This window comes from Oryx dammah, unplaced genomic scaffold, assembly GCF_014754425.2.
Source record: "Oryx dammah isolate SB20612 unplaced genomic scaffold, SCBI_Odam_1.1 HiC_scaffold_11210, whole genome shotgun sequence".
Lineage (NCBI taxonomy): Eukaryota > Metazoa > Chordata > Mammalia > Artiodactyla > Bovidae > Oryx > Oryx dammah.
In genome coordinates, this window is record NW_024080603.1 from 4,095,887 (window position 1) to 4,109,396 (window position 13,510).

Sequence of the window (13,510 nt, forward strand, 5' to 3'; positions counted from 1 at the left end):
GCTCTACCATATAACCCGGCTTCCAGGCGATTCGGATCCACACTGAGGATGAGAACCACTGAGTCAGTAAACAGGCTTCAGAAAGACAAATTCAAAGCAAGCTGAGTCCAAGTCTCTCTAAACCTCCTACCATGCATCAGAACTGAAAAAACCCACATCATGTATCTAGTCAGTCAGGTATCAACCACTCAGTTAGCCAACACACAACAACATGCTTTCGTCGAATAACTTTTCTGCGTTTGAAAAAATATTCTGAAATACTGATCCTGAAAAGAAAAAACAATGTAAACTACTGACTTTTAGGATATTCAAGTCCTGTTTCCATGTAAAATACAAATTTTTAATACAAACATTGCCAAGTATTGACAAATTTTAATCTTATTAAAACAGTAACAACAAAAATGAGACTATGGGTGTGCAGTGCCACATCAATCCAAAGAGCAGTTCTGATCTAGAACTGACGACGTCTAAGAGCCTAAGAGTAACTATTATGAATGTATGACTCTACGTTCTATGTTAAGACAAGCTCTCAGCTACAGAATTCCGAAAATCCTCACACTCCATCTTCTAAGGTCCCAGCAAAGGGGAAAGGGACTTTTAATCTGAGAGCAGAGTAGTGATGGAGGTGCTGGTACTGATAACCACCCCGGGCCTCCCTCGTGGGTTACAGGGGAGGAATCTGAGACATCAGAGCAGGAAGGTTGGAGAAGGGGGGCGGTTCCACAGAGCTCTCTGGCTTCAGCTGAACAGAAGTCTTAAGTTACATTTTTAAACACTGTTTCCCCCAGTCCTAAAATTCACCCAGGAGACAGAAGCTGGCTTAAATGCAAAGAAGAGAAAAGCAATCGGCCTGCAGGGCTGCGTCCTAGTCGGGGATGTCAAACGGCTGCGCGCTGATGACCTCCCCGGTCTCGGTGACGATGGCGTCGTAGACCCAGCGGCGGTTGCAGCGGCACTCGGGCCCGCACTTGTTGGAGTTGCACTTGGGGCACGGGTAGAAGCAGCCCAGGCAGTTCTTCTCCAGGCAGTCGCACAGGTCCGCGTCGTTGCAGACCAGCCTGCCGCTTTTGTCGTACTTCTTCACGACTCTGCAGAGGAACAGAATGCCGCTAGCCATCTGCCCAAATAAACTCCCTTTGTTCTGAAGAAGCAGAACCCTAAAGATGACCCAGCCACATTTCAGAACTTTCAGTTCAGTTTAGTTGCTCAGTCATGTCCGACTCTTTGCGACCCCATGAATCGCAGCATGCCAGGCTTCCCTGTCCATCACCAACTCAGGCAGTATGTCCTGGGAAATCCAGTCCATACATTCCCTGACCAACACAGTCAGGCTGTCACTGAGAGTGATGCTCCATCCTTCCAGCATGCTGGAGGGCGTGACAGCCAACTGAAGCCAATTGTGAGGAATAGCTGATTGAAAGCCACTGAAAGCTTCCTTCTACAAAATTTCACTTAGAAATATAACCATTCTTGTTGGGATTTTTTTCTACTACATTACATTCCTTTTTTTTCTTTCTTAACAAGAAGCATTCCATACACCTAAAACTGGGCTTCACCTGGTGGCTCAGTGGTAAAGAATCTGCCTGCCAACGCGGGAGACACGGTTCCTTCCCTGATGCGGGAAGATTCCCCATCATGGAACTAAGACGGTGTGCCACGGTCATTGAGCCTGTGCTCTCGAGCCTGTGAGCCGCAGCTACAGAGCCCGAGTGCCACAACTAGACAAAGTCCACACAGCAACCAAGGCCCAATATAGCCCCAAATAAATAAATACATCAAATAAAAGATTTTTAAAATAGTGGTCAACTTTTACAAAAAAGGAAGAAGGACTTCCCTGGTGGTCCAGTAGTTAAGAATCTGCCTGCCAGTGCAGGGGACACAGGTTTGATCTCTGGTCTAGGAACTAAGATCCTACACACTGTGGGGTGACAAAGCCTGGCAGTCACAACGACCGAGGCCTGAGCACTGTAGCGCCTGTGCTCCGCAACGAGAGAAGGCACTGCCGTGAGAGGCCCATGCACCGCAGCTGGAGAGCAGCCCCCGCTCGCTGCGACCAGAGAAAGCCCGTGTGTTGCGGCAAAGGCCCGGTGCAGCCAGAAATAAATAGAAGGCAATGGCACCCCACTCCAGTACTCTTGCCTGGAAAATCCCATGGATGGAGGAGCCTGGTGGACTGCAATCCACGGGGTCTCGAAGAGTCGGACACGACTCAGCGACTTCACTGTCACCTTTCACTTTCATGCATTGGAGAAGGAAATGGCAACCCACTCCAGTGTTCTTGCCTGGAGAATCCCAGGGACGGGGGAGCCTGGTGGGCTGCTGTCTATGGGGTCGCACAGAGTTGGACACAACTGAAGTGACCTTAGCAGCAGCAGAAAAAAAGAAAAAGCACTGTAGGGAACACACTCACATTTCAAATGACTCAAGATAAGCATCAGAACTGTTAGTTACTATTCTGACATCACAAAGAACAAAAACAGGCAAACTGAAGACTCCTCTGCTAACCATCTCTGAGGCCATGGCTTCTGTCCCTGTCTCGTCCCGTTTTTCACCCAGTATGGAGGCAGGAAATTCTATATGAGCGGAGAACACTAGAGATCTACCTCGCGATTTGCATCTGCTTGATGGCTTCAGCCTCTACAACAAGTCCAGGAAGCAAAAGTCTTCCACCAGGACTCTGCCACCCTCTCAAAACCAAACCGTTCTGAAATAAATCCTTCAATACGGAGCTGCTTGAAACTCTGAGAATGACAGAAGTACCTATGTAGGGCCTGTATCCATTATTCCCAGCTGAAGTCAGACAAGGCTGTGAAACTCTGACCTTCTGCACCCATGGTCCCCAAGCATTACCTCCCCTTCCTGTTAGTGGAGAAGGTCAAGGGTCACTACACAGATTTGCCTGATCATCTCAATTTAGCAGGACACCTTCCAATGAGGACTTACACTGGAAGCATTTCATCTGAGGAATGAAAGCGCCTACCCCCAACAGGAAACACAGATGTCAGCAGCCAAGGAGATGGAGACACTATTATGGGAACAACAGGGATGGGGAGCCACGCAGCCAGCAGAGAGGCCAGCTCAGCCTCTGTCCTCCCTGTGCCTTCACCCAAATACTCCCCACCACAACTCAGACATCAAGACGGATCCTAGTTGCCTGCCCACCGATGCTATCCACTGTAAGAGTCAAAGCTATCATAGGTACAGAATTGTACAAGACACACATGCGTAGATCAATAAAACACACGTGCCCACTGCCCAGCTTAATGAAGGAGTGTTGCGTCTTCGACATCTTCATGCCCCACCGGCTGCATCCCTCCACTTGGCCAAAAGGAATCTCATCTCCTTGTTTTACTTTTTCTGATGCCATACGCATCATTCAGAGGCAACATTCAGAAAACTAAGATCATGGCATCCGGTCCCATCACTTCATGGCAAATAGATGGGGAAACAGTGGCTGATTTTATTTTTCTGGGCTCCAAAATCACTGCTGATGGTGACTGCAGCCATGAAATTAAAAGACGCTTGCTCCTTGGAAGAAAAGTTATGACCAACCTAGATAGTATATTAAATAGCAAAGACATTACTTTGCCAACAAAGGTCCATCCAGTCAAAACTATGGTTTTTCCAGCAGTCATGTATGGATGTGAGCGTTGGACTACAAAGAAGGCTGAGTGCAGAAGAATTGATGCTTTTGAACTATGGTGTAGGAGAAGACTCTTGAGAGTTCCTTGGACTGCAAGGAGATCCAACCAGTCCATCCTAAAGGAAATCGGTCCTGAATATTCATTGGAAGGACTGATGCTGAAGCTGAAACTCCAATACTTTGGCCATGCGAAGAACTGACTCATTGGAAGATACCCTGATGCTGGCAAAGGTTGAAGGCAGGAGGAGAAGGGGACAACAGAGGGTGATGAGATGGTCGAATGGCATCACCGACTGAATGGACATGAGCTTGAGTAAGCTCTGGGCGTTGGTGATGGACAGGGAGGCCTGGCGTGCTGCAGTCCATGGGGGTGCAGAGTTGGACACGACTGAGTGACTGAACTGACTGATAGATTGATGCCATATGTGTATGCATCTCCAAGCACTCTGCATTTTCCCTTCTGTAACATTCTTTTGGAATTCTATATCATGATTTAAGATTCATCCATGGTAGCACCTGCAGCTATATTCAAGTATTTCTACATCTATATGTATTCCACTGTACAACTATACCGGCTACTTATCTTTTCCATAATGGATAGGCATTTGGACTATTACTGCTTTATTTTCTTTGCTACAGCAGCAGCAGCATTGCAGAGATGAGTTTGTTGAACATGTATCCTGTTGTGCATGTATGGGTTTTTCCAGGATATACACCCAGGAGTGAAGGTGTTAGGTCATAAGGTACACAGGCAGCAATGCAAGCTGTTTTAAAATAGTGGCTGTCCTATTTTACACTTTTTCATGTCTCATGGCTTCATCAGCAGTGATATCAGAAGACTAAACTCTTTACCCACCTGGGCAGTGCAGCGCTTCCCATACAGTACCAATAAAGAGGCTTCAGCATCCTGAGTGTTCACTAGCCTTTTCGTGTGTGTGTGTGTGTGTCTAGTTGCTCAGTCATGTTGGACTCTTTGTGACCCTACGGGCTGTAGCCCACCAATCTCCTGTGCCATGGGAATTCTCCAGGCAAGAATATTGGAATGGGTTGCCATGCCCTCCTCCAGGGGACCTTCCCAACCCAGGGATCAAACCGAGGTCTCCCGCATCACAGGCAGATTCTTTATCAGCTGAACCACCAGGAAGCCCAAGAATACAGCAGTGGGTAACCTATCCCTTCTCCAGGGGATCTTTCTGACCCAGGAATCGAACTGGGGTCTCCTGCATTGCAGGCAGATCCTTTAATGGCTGAGAAAGCCTTTTCTTCTATGAAATAAATACCTATACACTGTTTGGTTCATTTTTCTCTTAGGGTGGTTATCTTTTCCTTCAGAAATAACTTTATTCTACTGTGTGATATCTCTCTCATTATTTTTAGGGTATCTTGCAAAGGGCATTAACTCTTAATTTTAATGTAGTCAAATATATCAACCTTTTTCTTTATGGTCTTAATTTATGCCTCTGATGTGCTAGCAATAATTGAATTTATGATACTTCTGTGCCCTTCTGATACTTGAATTCATTCCTATGGGTTTATTATTTCTCCTATTTGAAAGGGACAGAGTAAAAGGACAAAGTAGGTGATTAAACTGTCAGCCTCACTAGAGGACTGTAATGAAGAAAGAAGTATGGAAGACCCCTGTAAGTTAATGATCACTGAAGAAAGCAGGCTGGCTTCCCCACAAAACCGAGCAGGCTTGCTTAGCAACAGCACCGTGTAACAAGACCATGAGGCATGCCCCCGAACAATAAACAGTGGTGGTCGAGACCCACACCCTGCCCAGGGAGCCCGGGAGGCTAATGATCCCTAGGACGTGCTCTCTGGACACACAGCAAACAGTGAGTTATGGAAAGATGGCATTTCCAAATGAAAGGCCCTCACTGCACTGAGACCGGAAATGACTTTTCCGTAGTGCCATGACAGCCCTGGCTTGATTCTGCAGGGACAAGAAAACTCCCCTGCCCCAACCTGGAGGAGGAGCTGATGAGACAGCTAAGAAAGAGGAAGAAGGTGGTCTTACCTCTTCACTTTTCCTTTGATGATAAAACGGTAGCCCACCAAGTTCTCGGGGCCTGGCACCCTCTCGCCTGCCCACACCCTTCCAAGCATCCTATTCTAATGCATCACTTCTTACCTATCACTTTGCCTCTCACTGAATTCTTCCTGCTCTGAGACACAAAGGACCAGAGTTCTTTGGAGCCCCTGAACCACCACCTAGAGGCTGCATAATGACATGTGTGTGCTTGCCACTTCAGTCACGCCCAGCTCTCTGCAACCCTGTAGACGGCAGCCCACCAGGCTCCTCTGTCCGTGGGATTCTCCAGGCGAGAACACTGGAGTAGGTTGCCATGCCCTGCTCCAGGGGACCTTCCCGACTCAGGGGTTGAACCCAGGTCTCTTATGACTTCTGCACGGGCAAGCAGGTTCTCTACCAACAGCACCACCTGGGAAGCCCTTCATAATTATATAACTGTCTTAACTTTAATCATCTTTCATACTACATCTATTACTCCGGTGCAAGGAATTCTGAAGCATGTTTTTAAAAAATTGATGCCTAATTGGGGATTACAGGCTATTTCTTGAAATTGCTAACTTCCAGACATATGGGGTGATATTGTACTTTAGAAAATACATTTTTAGTATACATGCTACTGAAGTGAACAAGGAAAATACATTTTTAAATCATAAAAAAGAGACAACCTGTAATTACTTTGTCAAGGAGAACTCACACATTTTATAATCCCACAGATCAAATATAATAAATCTTGATCTTACTTGGAGTTTACAGAAAAATACTCATTCATCTTCGACATTCGTGCTTTCTTTTTTTGCTGCCTTGTTTCAGGATTAAAGTCAGCCACCTGTGGTCCAGGATTTTGAAATGCCAAGCATTTTAACTGCCGCTCTATCTGTTGCTATGAAACAAATAAAATGTATTAGTAGTAAGAATCTGATAGTTTTATCTGTTTTACATTGCATCAAGATGAAGTTTCTGTAACTTTTACCTAACAGCATGACAGTTCAGCTCTTTTACCTAGAGAAATAAACAGTTTAATCTGATTAGTTTCAAAAGATGATGTAAAATTTTTCATATTAGGTCATTCTTTCTGAATAAACAAATACATAGTGTAAAACTACATATAACTGAAAAATAAAAAAGAAGGGGGAACAGAAGAATTTCATTTAAACCTGGAAAACACCCCTTGGCGTCACAAAACTGGTGGGGATGAAGTAAAAGCCCTTCCTCCAGGCAAAGTGTCCAGAACATTGTGAGAGCACAGCAACCAGAGCCCTCCATCCCCAAGCTCAGCAGAGGGGCACCCAGCCTTTGGGGTCTAATACCCGATGATCTGAAGTGAAGCTGATGTCGTTAATAACAGAAATAAAGTACACAATAAGTGTAATGCACTCGAATCACCCTGTAACCAGTCCCTCCCCCCGCCTCAGTCCATGGATAAATTGTCTTCCATGAAATCAGTCCTGAGTACCAAAAGGGTTGGGGACTGCTGCTATAGGGATGTCTCCAAACTCACTGCCCAGGACACCGAAGTAGAATACAGCCACCTGAGGGATCCTCTCTCAGTCAAAGCCAGGTTGCAAGAAGAAAACTCTTGCTTGAATGACTTTCTAGCGTGTTAGTGGAAATTTTCAAAATACCTGTTTGGGGATATTTATAATTTGAATTGGAGAAGGAAATGGGAACCCACTCTAGTATTCTTGCCTGGGAAATCCCATGGACAGAGAAGCCTGGGAGGCTACAGTTCACGGAGTCACAAAGAGTCAGACATGACTGAGTGACTAACACAAACACGTAATTTGAAATTGAGGCTTCCCTGGTGGCTCAGCGGGAACAGAATCTGCCTGCAATGAAGAAAACATGGGTTTGATCCTTGGGTTGGGAAGATCCCCCGGAGAAGGGGACAGATACCTATTCCAGCATTCTTGCCTGCAGAATCCCATGGACAGAGGAGCCTGGCAGGCTACAGTCCATGGATCAAAGTCAGACACGACTTACTGACTAAACAACAACGAACTGGAAAGGCAAGTAATAAATATGCTTCAATCAATCCTGAGAACTAGTTCTGATCATGCAGCACACATTATCAGGAGGGAAGGCAATGCTCTTTCAAAAGTTGTTAGAAGAAAGTAATCTGAGTTGCCCCAAAACACTCAGGCTAACACACATATGAAAGGACATTTCTAAACCAAGGGGAAACTTTCAATGTAACAAATTAGTAACAGAACCTCAGGCTTTTTTTAGAAATAGTCTAGTCACTCTAAAATAATATGGGCATGTTTCTTTAAATTTCATTTTGGTTGGTGTGTATGGCTTTCTTTTACAAACAACCTTCGGAAACAATTCTATATTTAGGTATGATGCTGCTGCTGCTGCTGCTAAGTAGCTTCAGTCGTGTCCGACTCTGTGTGACCCCATAGATGGCGGCCCACCAGGCTCCCCTGTCCCTGGGATTCTCCAGGCAAGAACACTGGAGTAGGTTGCCATTTCCTTCTCCAATGCATGAAAGTGCAAAGTGCAAGTGAAGTCGCTCAGTTGTGTCCAACTCTTAGCGACCCCATGGGCCACAGCCTACCAGGCTCCTCCATCCATGGGATTTTCCAGGCAAGAGTACTGGAGTGGGGTGCCCCTGCCTTCTTATTTAGGTTAGGTGTGCAATAAACACAGCTTAGCATGATCTATTATTCTCTGTAGCACAACAAGGAATTAGATGTCTCTGCTCAAACCCTGGCTCTGCCACTCTCTGCCACTCTTACTGGGGTGCTTTAAGAACATTCCTACTTCTAAGACTCAAGTTTCTCCTTTCACAGAATGGATTTTTTTTTTTTTTTTTTTGCAACCCCACAGACGGCAGCCCACCAGGCTCCCCCGTCCCTGGGATTCTCCAGGCAAGAACACTGGAGTGGGTTGCCATTGCCTTCTCCCACAGAATGGATTAATAGTATCTTGTGTTAAGGGTTAGGTGTGTTAACATGGGCCAAGTTTTAGAGCCAGGATAGCACATCATGGGGGAAAAACACAAGGATTTGTTAAATGAAAATACTTGACCATATCCTCTACAATTATTCTATTCCAAGGGTAGGACTTTACTGCACAGGACACGGGGAACTGAGAGGCCCAGAGGGGACAGGTGAGATGAGAGCAGCCTGGCAGTGAGCAGGATGTAGATGAGGGAGCAGAGATGTTGCCCATGGAATCTTCATGGGGCCACCTTCCCACCCAAATCCAAGGCAACTCAGAGACTCCAGACGGTGAGAACTCCCCAGATACCATGGAATCATAGTATCCATGTGCCATACCAGTTGCTTCTGTCCGATCTGACAGTTTTTCTCAGGAGAACTTTGACCTGCAGGTCTCTCTTGCATGGAATTGGTTTTTCCTAATTGTTCACTCATTTCTGATCACTGCAGAGAAGTAATTGGAGAAAATAAAAACACATTATCATATATTCCAAGTAACTTAACCCTGTGACTTTCCTGCTCTCTCCCTACCATCTTACTCTCTTCTCAAAGCCAGACTTACTGGAAAAACCATTGCTTTCCTGGCTCTTAATTTTTATTTACCACTCATTCTTAAATCCTGCATCTGACTTCTCCAGAATGCTTTACTGATATCTTCCTGGCCTGGTGTTCAATGAGCAAAGTACCTTTGACAGTTCTTAGCATCGCAGACCTTGCAGGAGCAGACAACCCTGGGGCCATCCACTCCTGCTCAAGAGGACTAGAAATTCTTAGACCTGGGTTCTTCCCTCACTTACACTTACTTCCTTGAAAAACAGTAAGGTGTGTTAATATCATACACACACCCTCAGTAACTTTGCGAACATCTCTGCTCCCATGGTTTCATGATCACATCTTCTGAAATCGTTGCCCGGGTCGCCTCCAAAAGCCCCAACTTTCTCACTCAAGTTTTCTGACAAATTTCTAACACAAATTGTGGTAAACGGAAGCAATCAGTTTTCCATACAACTCAGCTGTTTACATGCCTGTAATTTACTTTGAAATACTTCAATATATGTACAAGACGTCTCTGCAGGCACACGTGTGTGTGTGTGTGCGCACGCGTGCGTCTTAGGTGACCCTAACACACAGTACCAACGACAAATGCACCCTGAGCCTCTCTGCGGTGTTCTGCCAGAAAGGACCGTGCAGCTCCCGCCTCTCTCATCAACCACCCATGCTGGGAGCAGGGCGCTGTTTCTAACAAAGGACCTGAGGTTATGCTCAGTTATGACCGGTCCATCCGCACCACCACTCTGCCTGCCAACGAGAAATCCCAATGCCACCAACACCTCTGCTTCTCCCATGCCTAGGGCCACTAGACGTGGACTGTCCACTCTTTTGTATCCCCTCTCCAGTTCCCAAGGTAGGTTAGAAGTCACGCTGACTTTCTTTCCTAACATTCCTAACATTGACTCTTTCTTTCCATTCTGTATCAGGCAGTTATTGCTGTTTAGTCACCAGGTCGTGTCCAACTCTTTGCAACCCCATGGACTGCAGCACGCCAGGTTTGTCTGTCCCTCGCCACCTCCCGGAGCTTGCCCAAGTTCATGCCCATTGAATCAGTGATGCCATCCAACCATCTCATCCTCTGAGCCCTCTTCTTCTGCCTTCAATTTTTTCCCAGCATCAGGGTTTTTTCCAGTGAGTCAGGTAGACACTACCCGAAAGACAGCAATAGTAATAGCAGTAACAACCAAGATAAGCATAATGTTCACCTCAGTCTGACTAAACTTCCGCCTTCTTCTGACTCTATGTCCTGACATCCCTTTTCTTACATCCTTTTTCAGAAAGTGTGTCATTGTGAATTCTTTCTCTACTCCATTGAGATGTAAATCTTTTCCCAGCCTCCTAAAGCCAGTTTTACAAGCCCAGAAGGTCTTTCTCAAGGACTATGAACTATCCCTTTGAAATGTTATCAGCTCCAGAAAAGACCAGGCACCCATTTGCCAGTCTCTGAGAGAAAGTAGAAGCCTAACTCACTCATTGGCAGAGTAGTGAGTGCCAGTTAGCTAACACAGGTGGCCTAATCATAGAGAAGATTTGCAAGCTTTGGAATTACTCAATGTGCTCAACACATCCCATGGATCTCGCCCCTAAAATCCTCTAATATTTCACTCCCACATCTATTTCAGTGGAGTTGCGTTCAGGCTGAGTTCTGGCTCTTCTTCTCTGTGACAGCATGGTATATACTCCACTTTGCCTGCTTCACTTGGTCACGTGCAGCTTTTGCTTTGACACTATCCAATGCAATTTCACATCTCATCAGCCAGACATTCCCAGGGAGCATTTCTCAAGCTATCTGGACATAAAACCATACGGAGCTATTTTTTAAATGATCAATTCCTTATCAGATGCCAGCCCTACTGGGGTGACCATTTGTGGAGGAAAATCGTGATGATCAGCAATAATTAATAAGTTCTCCAGATGAATCATCCTTAGGAAATTACAGGCGGTCAGGATAGGTATAATTTTCTTCACTCAGTTTTGCCATCTCATCCTATAACGACTGCCCACAATTTCTTCCTACCCTAAATTTACCCAGAACATTGTGGCCATGTTGATATTCTTAGATCAGAAACGTCTTTATCTGATTCCTATGAAGACTTCAGTGACTCCTCTCTACCAATAACATCCCACATCCCCGGCGTATCAGTGAAGGTTCATCGAAATGGACTCTGGTGACCTATCTAGGCTCACCTCCCCACATTCCTTCCCTTGGGCCAAAGCTACTGAGCTACGCACTCCTGTTAATACCCCTCCCATCGCTTACCTAATTCCAGCCTTCCCCTTTGAACTCTGGTTTATCTCTTTATTCCAAGAAGCCTCCCCATCACTCTCATCCTCAAAGAATACTTTCTTTCTTGGGCTCAGTTAGAAGCTTCCTCAAGAAAGTTGCCCCCAGAGGGGTCCTAAACCTTCTAGCTTCTTCATGTAACAAATTTTCTTCTATATGGGAAAAGTCGTGACTTTATGATCATCTTTGCAAGCAAGAACATCTTCTGAAAGAGCATCCATTTAACTGCATTGGGAGAAATGAGTATTTTATGCAAATCCTCAACCCAACATGCCTTTAAGTCCTTCATGAAATGTTTAGCTCAGTTCAGTCGCTCAGTCGTGTCCGACTCTTTGCGACCCCATGAATTGCAGCACTCCAGGCCTCCCTGTCCATCACCAACTCCTGGAGTTTACTCAAACTCATGTCCATTGAGTTGGTGATGCCATCCAGCCATTTCATGCTCTGTCATCCCCTTCTCCTCCTGCCCACAATCCCTCCTAGCATCAGGGTCTTCTCAATGAGTCAACTTTTCACATGAGTTGGCCAAAGTATTGGGAGTTTCAGCTTCAGCATCAGTCCTTCCAGTGAACACCCAGGACTGATCTCCTTTAGAATGGACTGGTTGGATCTCCTTGCAGTCCAAGGGACTCTCAAGAGTCTTCTCCAACAGAAATGTAGGTCTCACAAATAGATTAGATTAGGGTAAAACTTACTCCTTCTTACTCTGAATAAAGCAAAAGGAATTTTTAGTAGAATTCCACCAGGTCCTAAAACTGTAATTGGATTTTAGTTGGAATCCAAAATACCTGCCCCAGGAAAAGTAATAAAATGGCTCAGAACTCCATTTATTCCTCTGCTTGGCATTTCCCATGCAGGGATTCCTAACCAGAGAAGGAAAGCAAGGGGCCCTTGAACTTGGGATGAATAAAGAATATCTATTTATTTTTACTCACCTTTAAGTGAAATTCTGATATTTCCTTTTATTATAAGGCAACCAACAAACCACAATAGTGTTAATCACATTTTTGACAGAAGTTTTTTATAACTCATTATAGTTGAGAATATGTCAAAATGTTAGTGAGACTCCTCATCTCTTCAAAATGATGGTAGATCTCATTTGACACATTAATAACAAAACATATGCATGGTAAGTCACCTGAGTCTTGTCCAGTTCTTTGCAACCCTACAGACTGTAGCCCACCAGGTTCCTCTGTCTATAGGATTCTCCAGGCAAGAATACCAGAGCGGGTTGCCATGCCCTCCTCCTGGGGATCTTCCCAAACCAGAGATCAAACCCATGTCTCCTGTGTCTCCTGCATTGCCAGGAGGGTTCTTTACCACTAGGCACCACCTGGGAAGCCCCAATAAAACCAACATATCACCAACATAAATTGTTTTTTTTAACATTTTGGTAAGTGTATTTCAATATAATTGGTTTTCTTTGTAACCTTATAAATTTTTTTTCTGTATGATTAAAAACATCATTCTGGAAAAAAAAAAAATTCTGAGAAATGGTCCACAGATACAACAGCTGGCCAAAGGCATCCACGACACAAATAAGATTAAGAATACTGGAGAGGGTTGCTATTTTCTTTTTCAGGGTATATTCTCGACTCAGGGATTGAACCTGCATCTTCTGAATCTTTAATGAAAGGCAGATTCTTTACCACTTAGCCACATGGTAAGCCCAGTACATAGCTGCTGCTGCTAAGTCGCTTCAGTTGTGTCTGACTCTGTGCGACCCCAGAGACGGCAGCCCACCAGGCTCCCCTGTTCCTGGGATTCTCCAGGCAAGAACACTAGAGTGGGTTGCCATTTCCTTCTCCAATGCATGAAAGTGAAAAGTGAAAGTGAAGTTGCTCAGTCGTGTCTGACTCTTAGCGACCCCATGGACTGCAGCCTACTAGGCTCCTCCATCCATGGGATTTTCCAGGCAAGAGTACTGGAGTGGGGTGCCACTACCTTCTCCAGTACATAGCTAGTACTCAATAAATATTTCATAAATATCATGCTAATAATGCTACTTATTAGGCTCCTACTATGTGCCAAGCACTTTGTTAACCACCATTCTA

General features: G+C 45.2%; 1 protein-coding gene across 2 annotated transcripts in view; it reads right to left on the minus strand.

Moving 5' to 3' along the window:
• Positions 1–219: 219 nt before the first annotated feature.
• The window catches only part of LOC120860979 (ARL14 effector protein-like), a 30,791-nt gene continuing 17,500 nt past the window's right edge, over positions 220–13,510 (minus strand). Inside the window, exons 4-6 of one of the 2 annotated variants that reach the window (XM_040236688.1) lie at positions 8,960–9,064; positions 6,419–6,558; positions 220–1,088 (exon numbers count right to left, since the gene is read on the minus strand). In XM_040236688.1, the coding sequence (XP_040092622.1) occupies positions 866–1,088; positions 6,419–6,558; positions 8,960–9,055 (459 nt within the window). In that variant the 5' untranslated portion in view covers positions 9,056–9,064 and the 3' untranslated portion in view covers positions 220–865. Of the gene's footprint in view, positions 1,089–6,418; positions 6,559–8,959; positions 10,175–13,510 lie in introns of those variants that run through there. The other variant, XM_040236689.1, reaches the window with a different exon arrangement.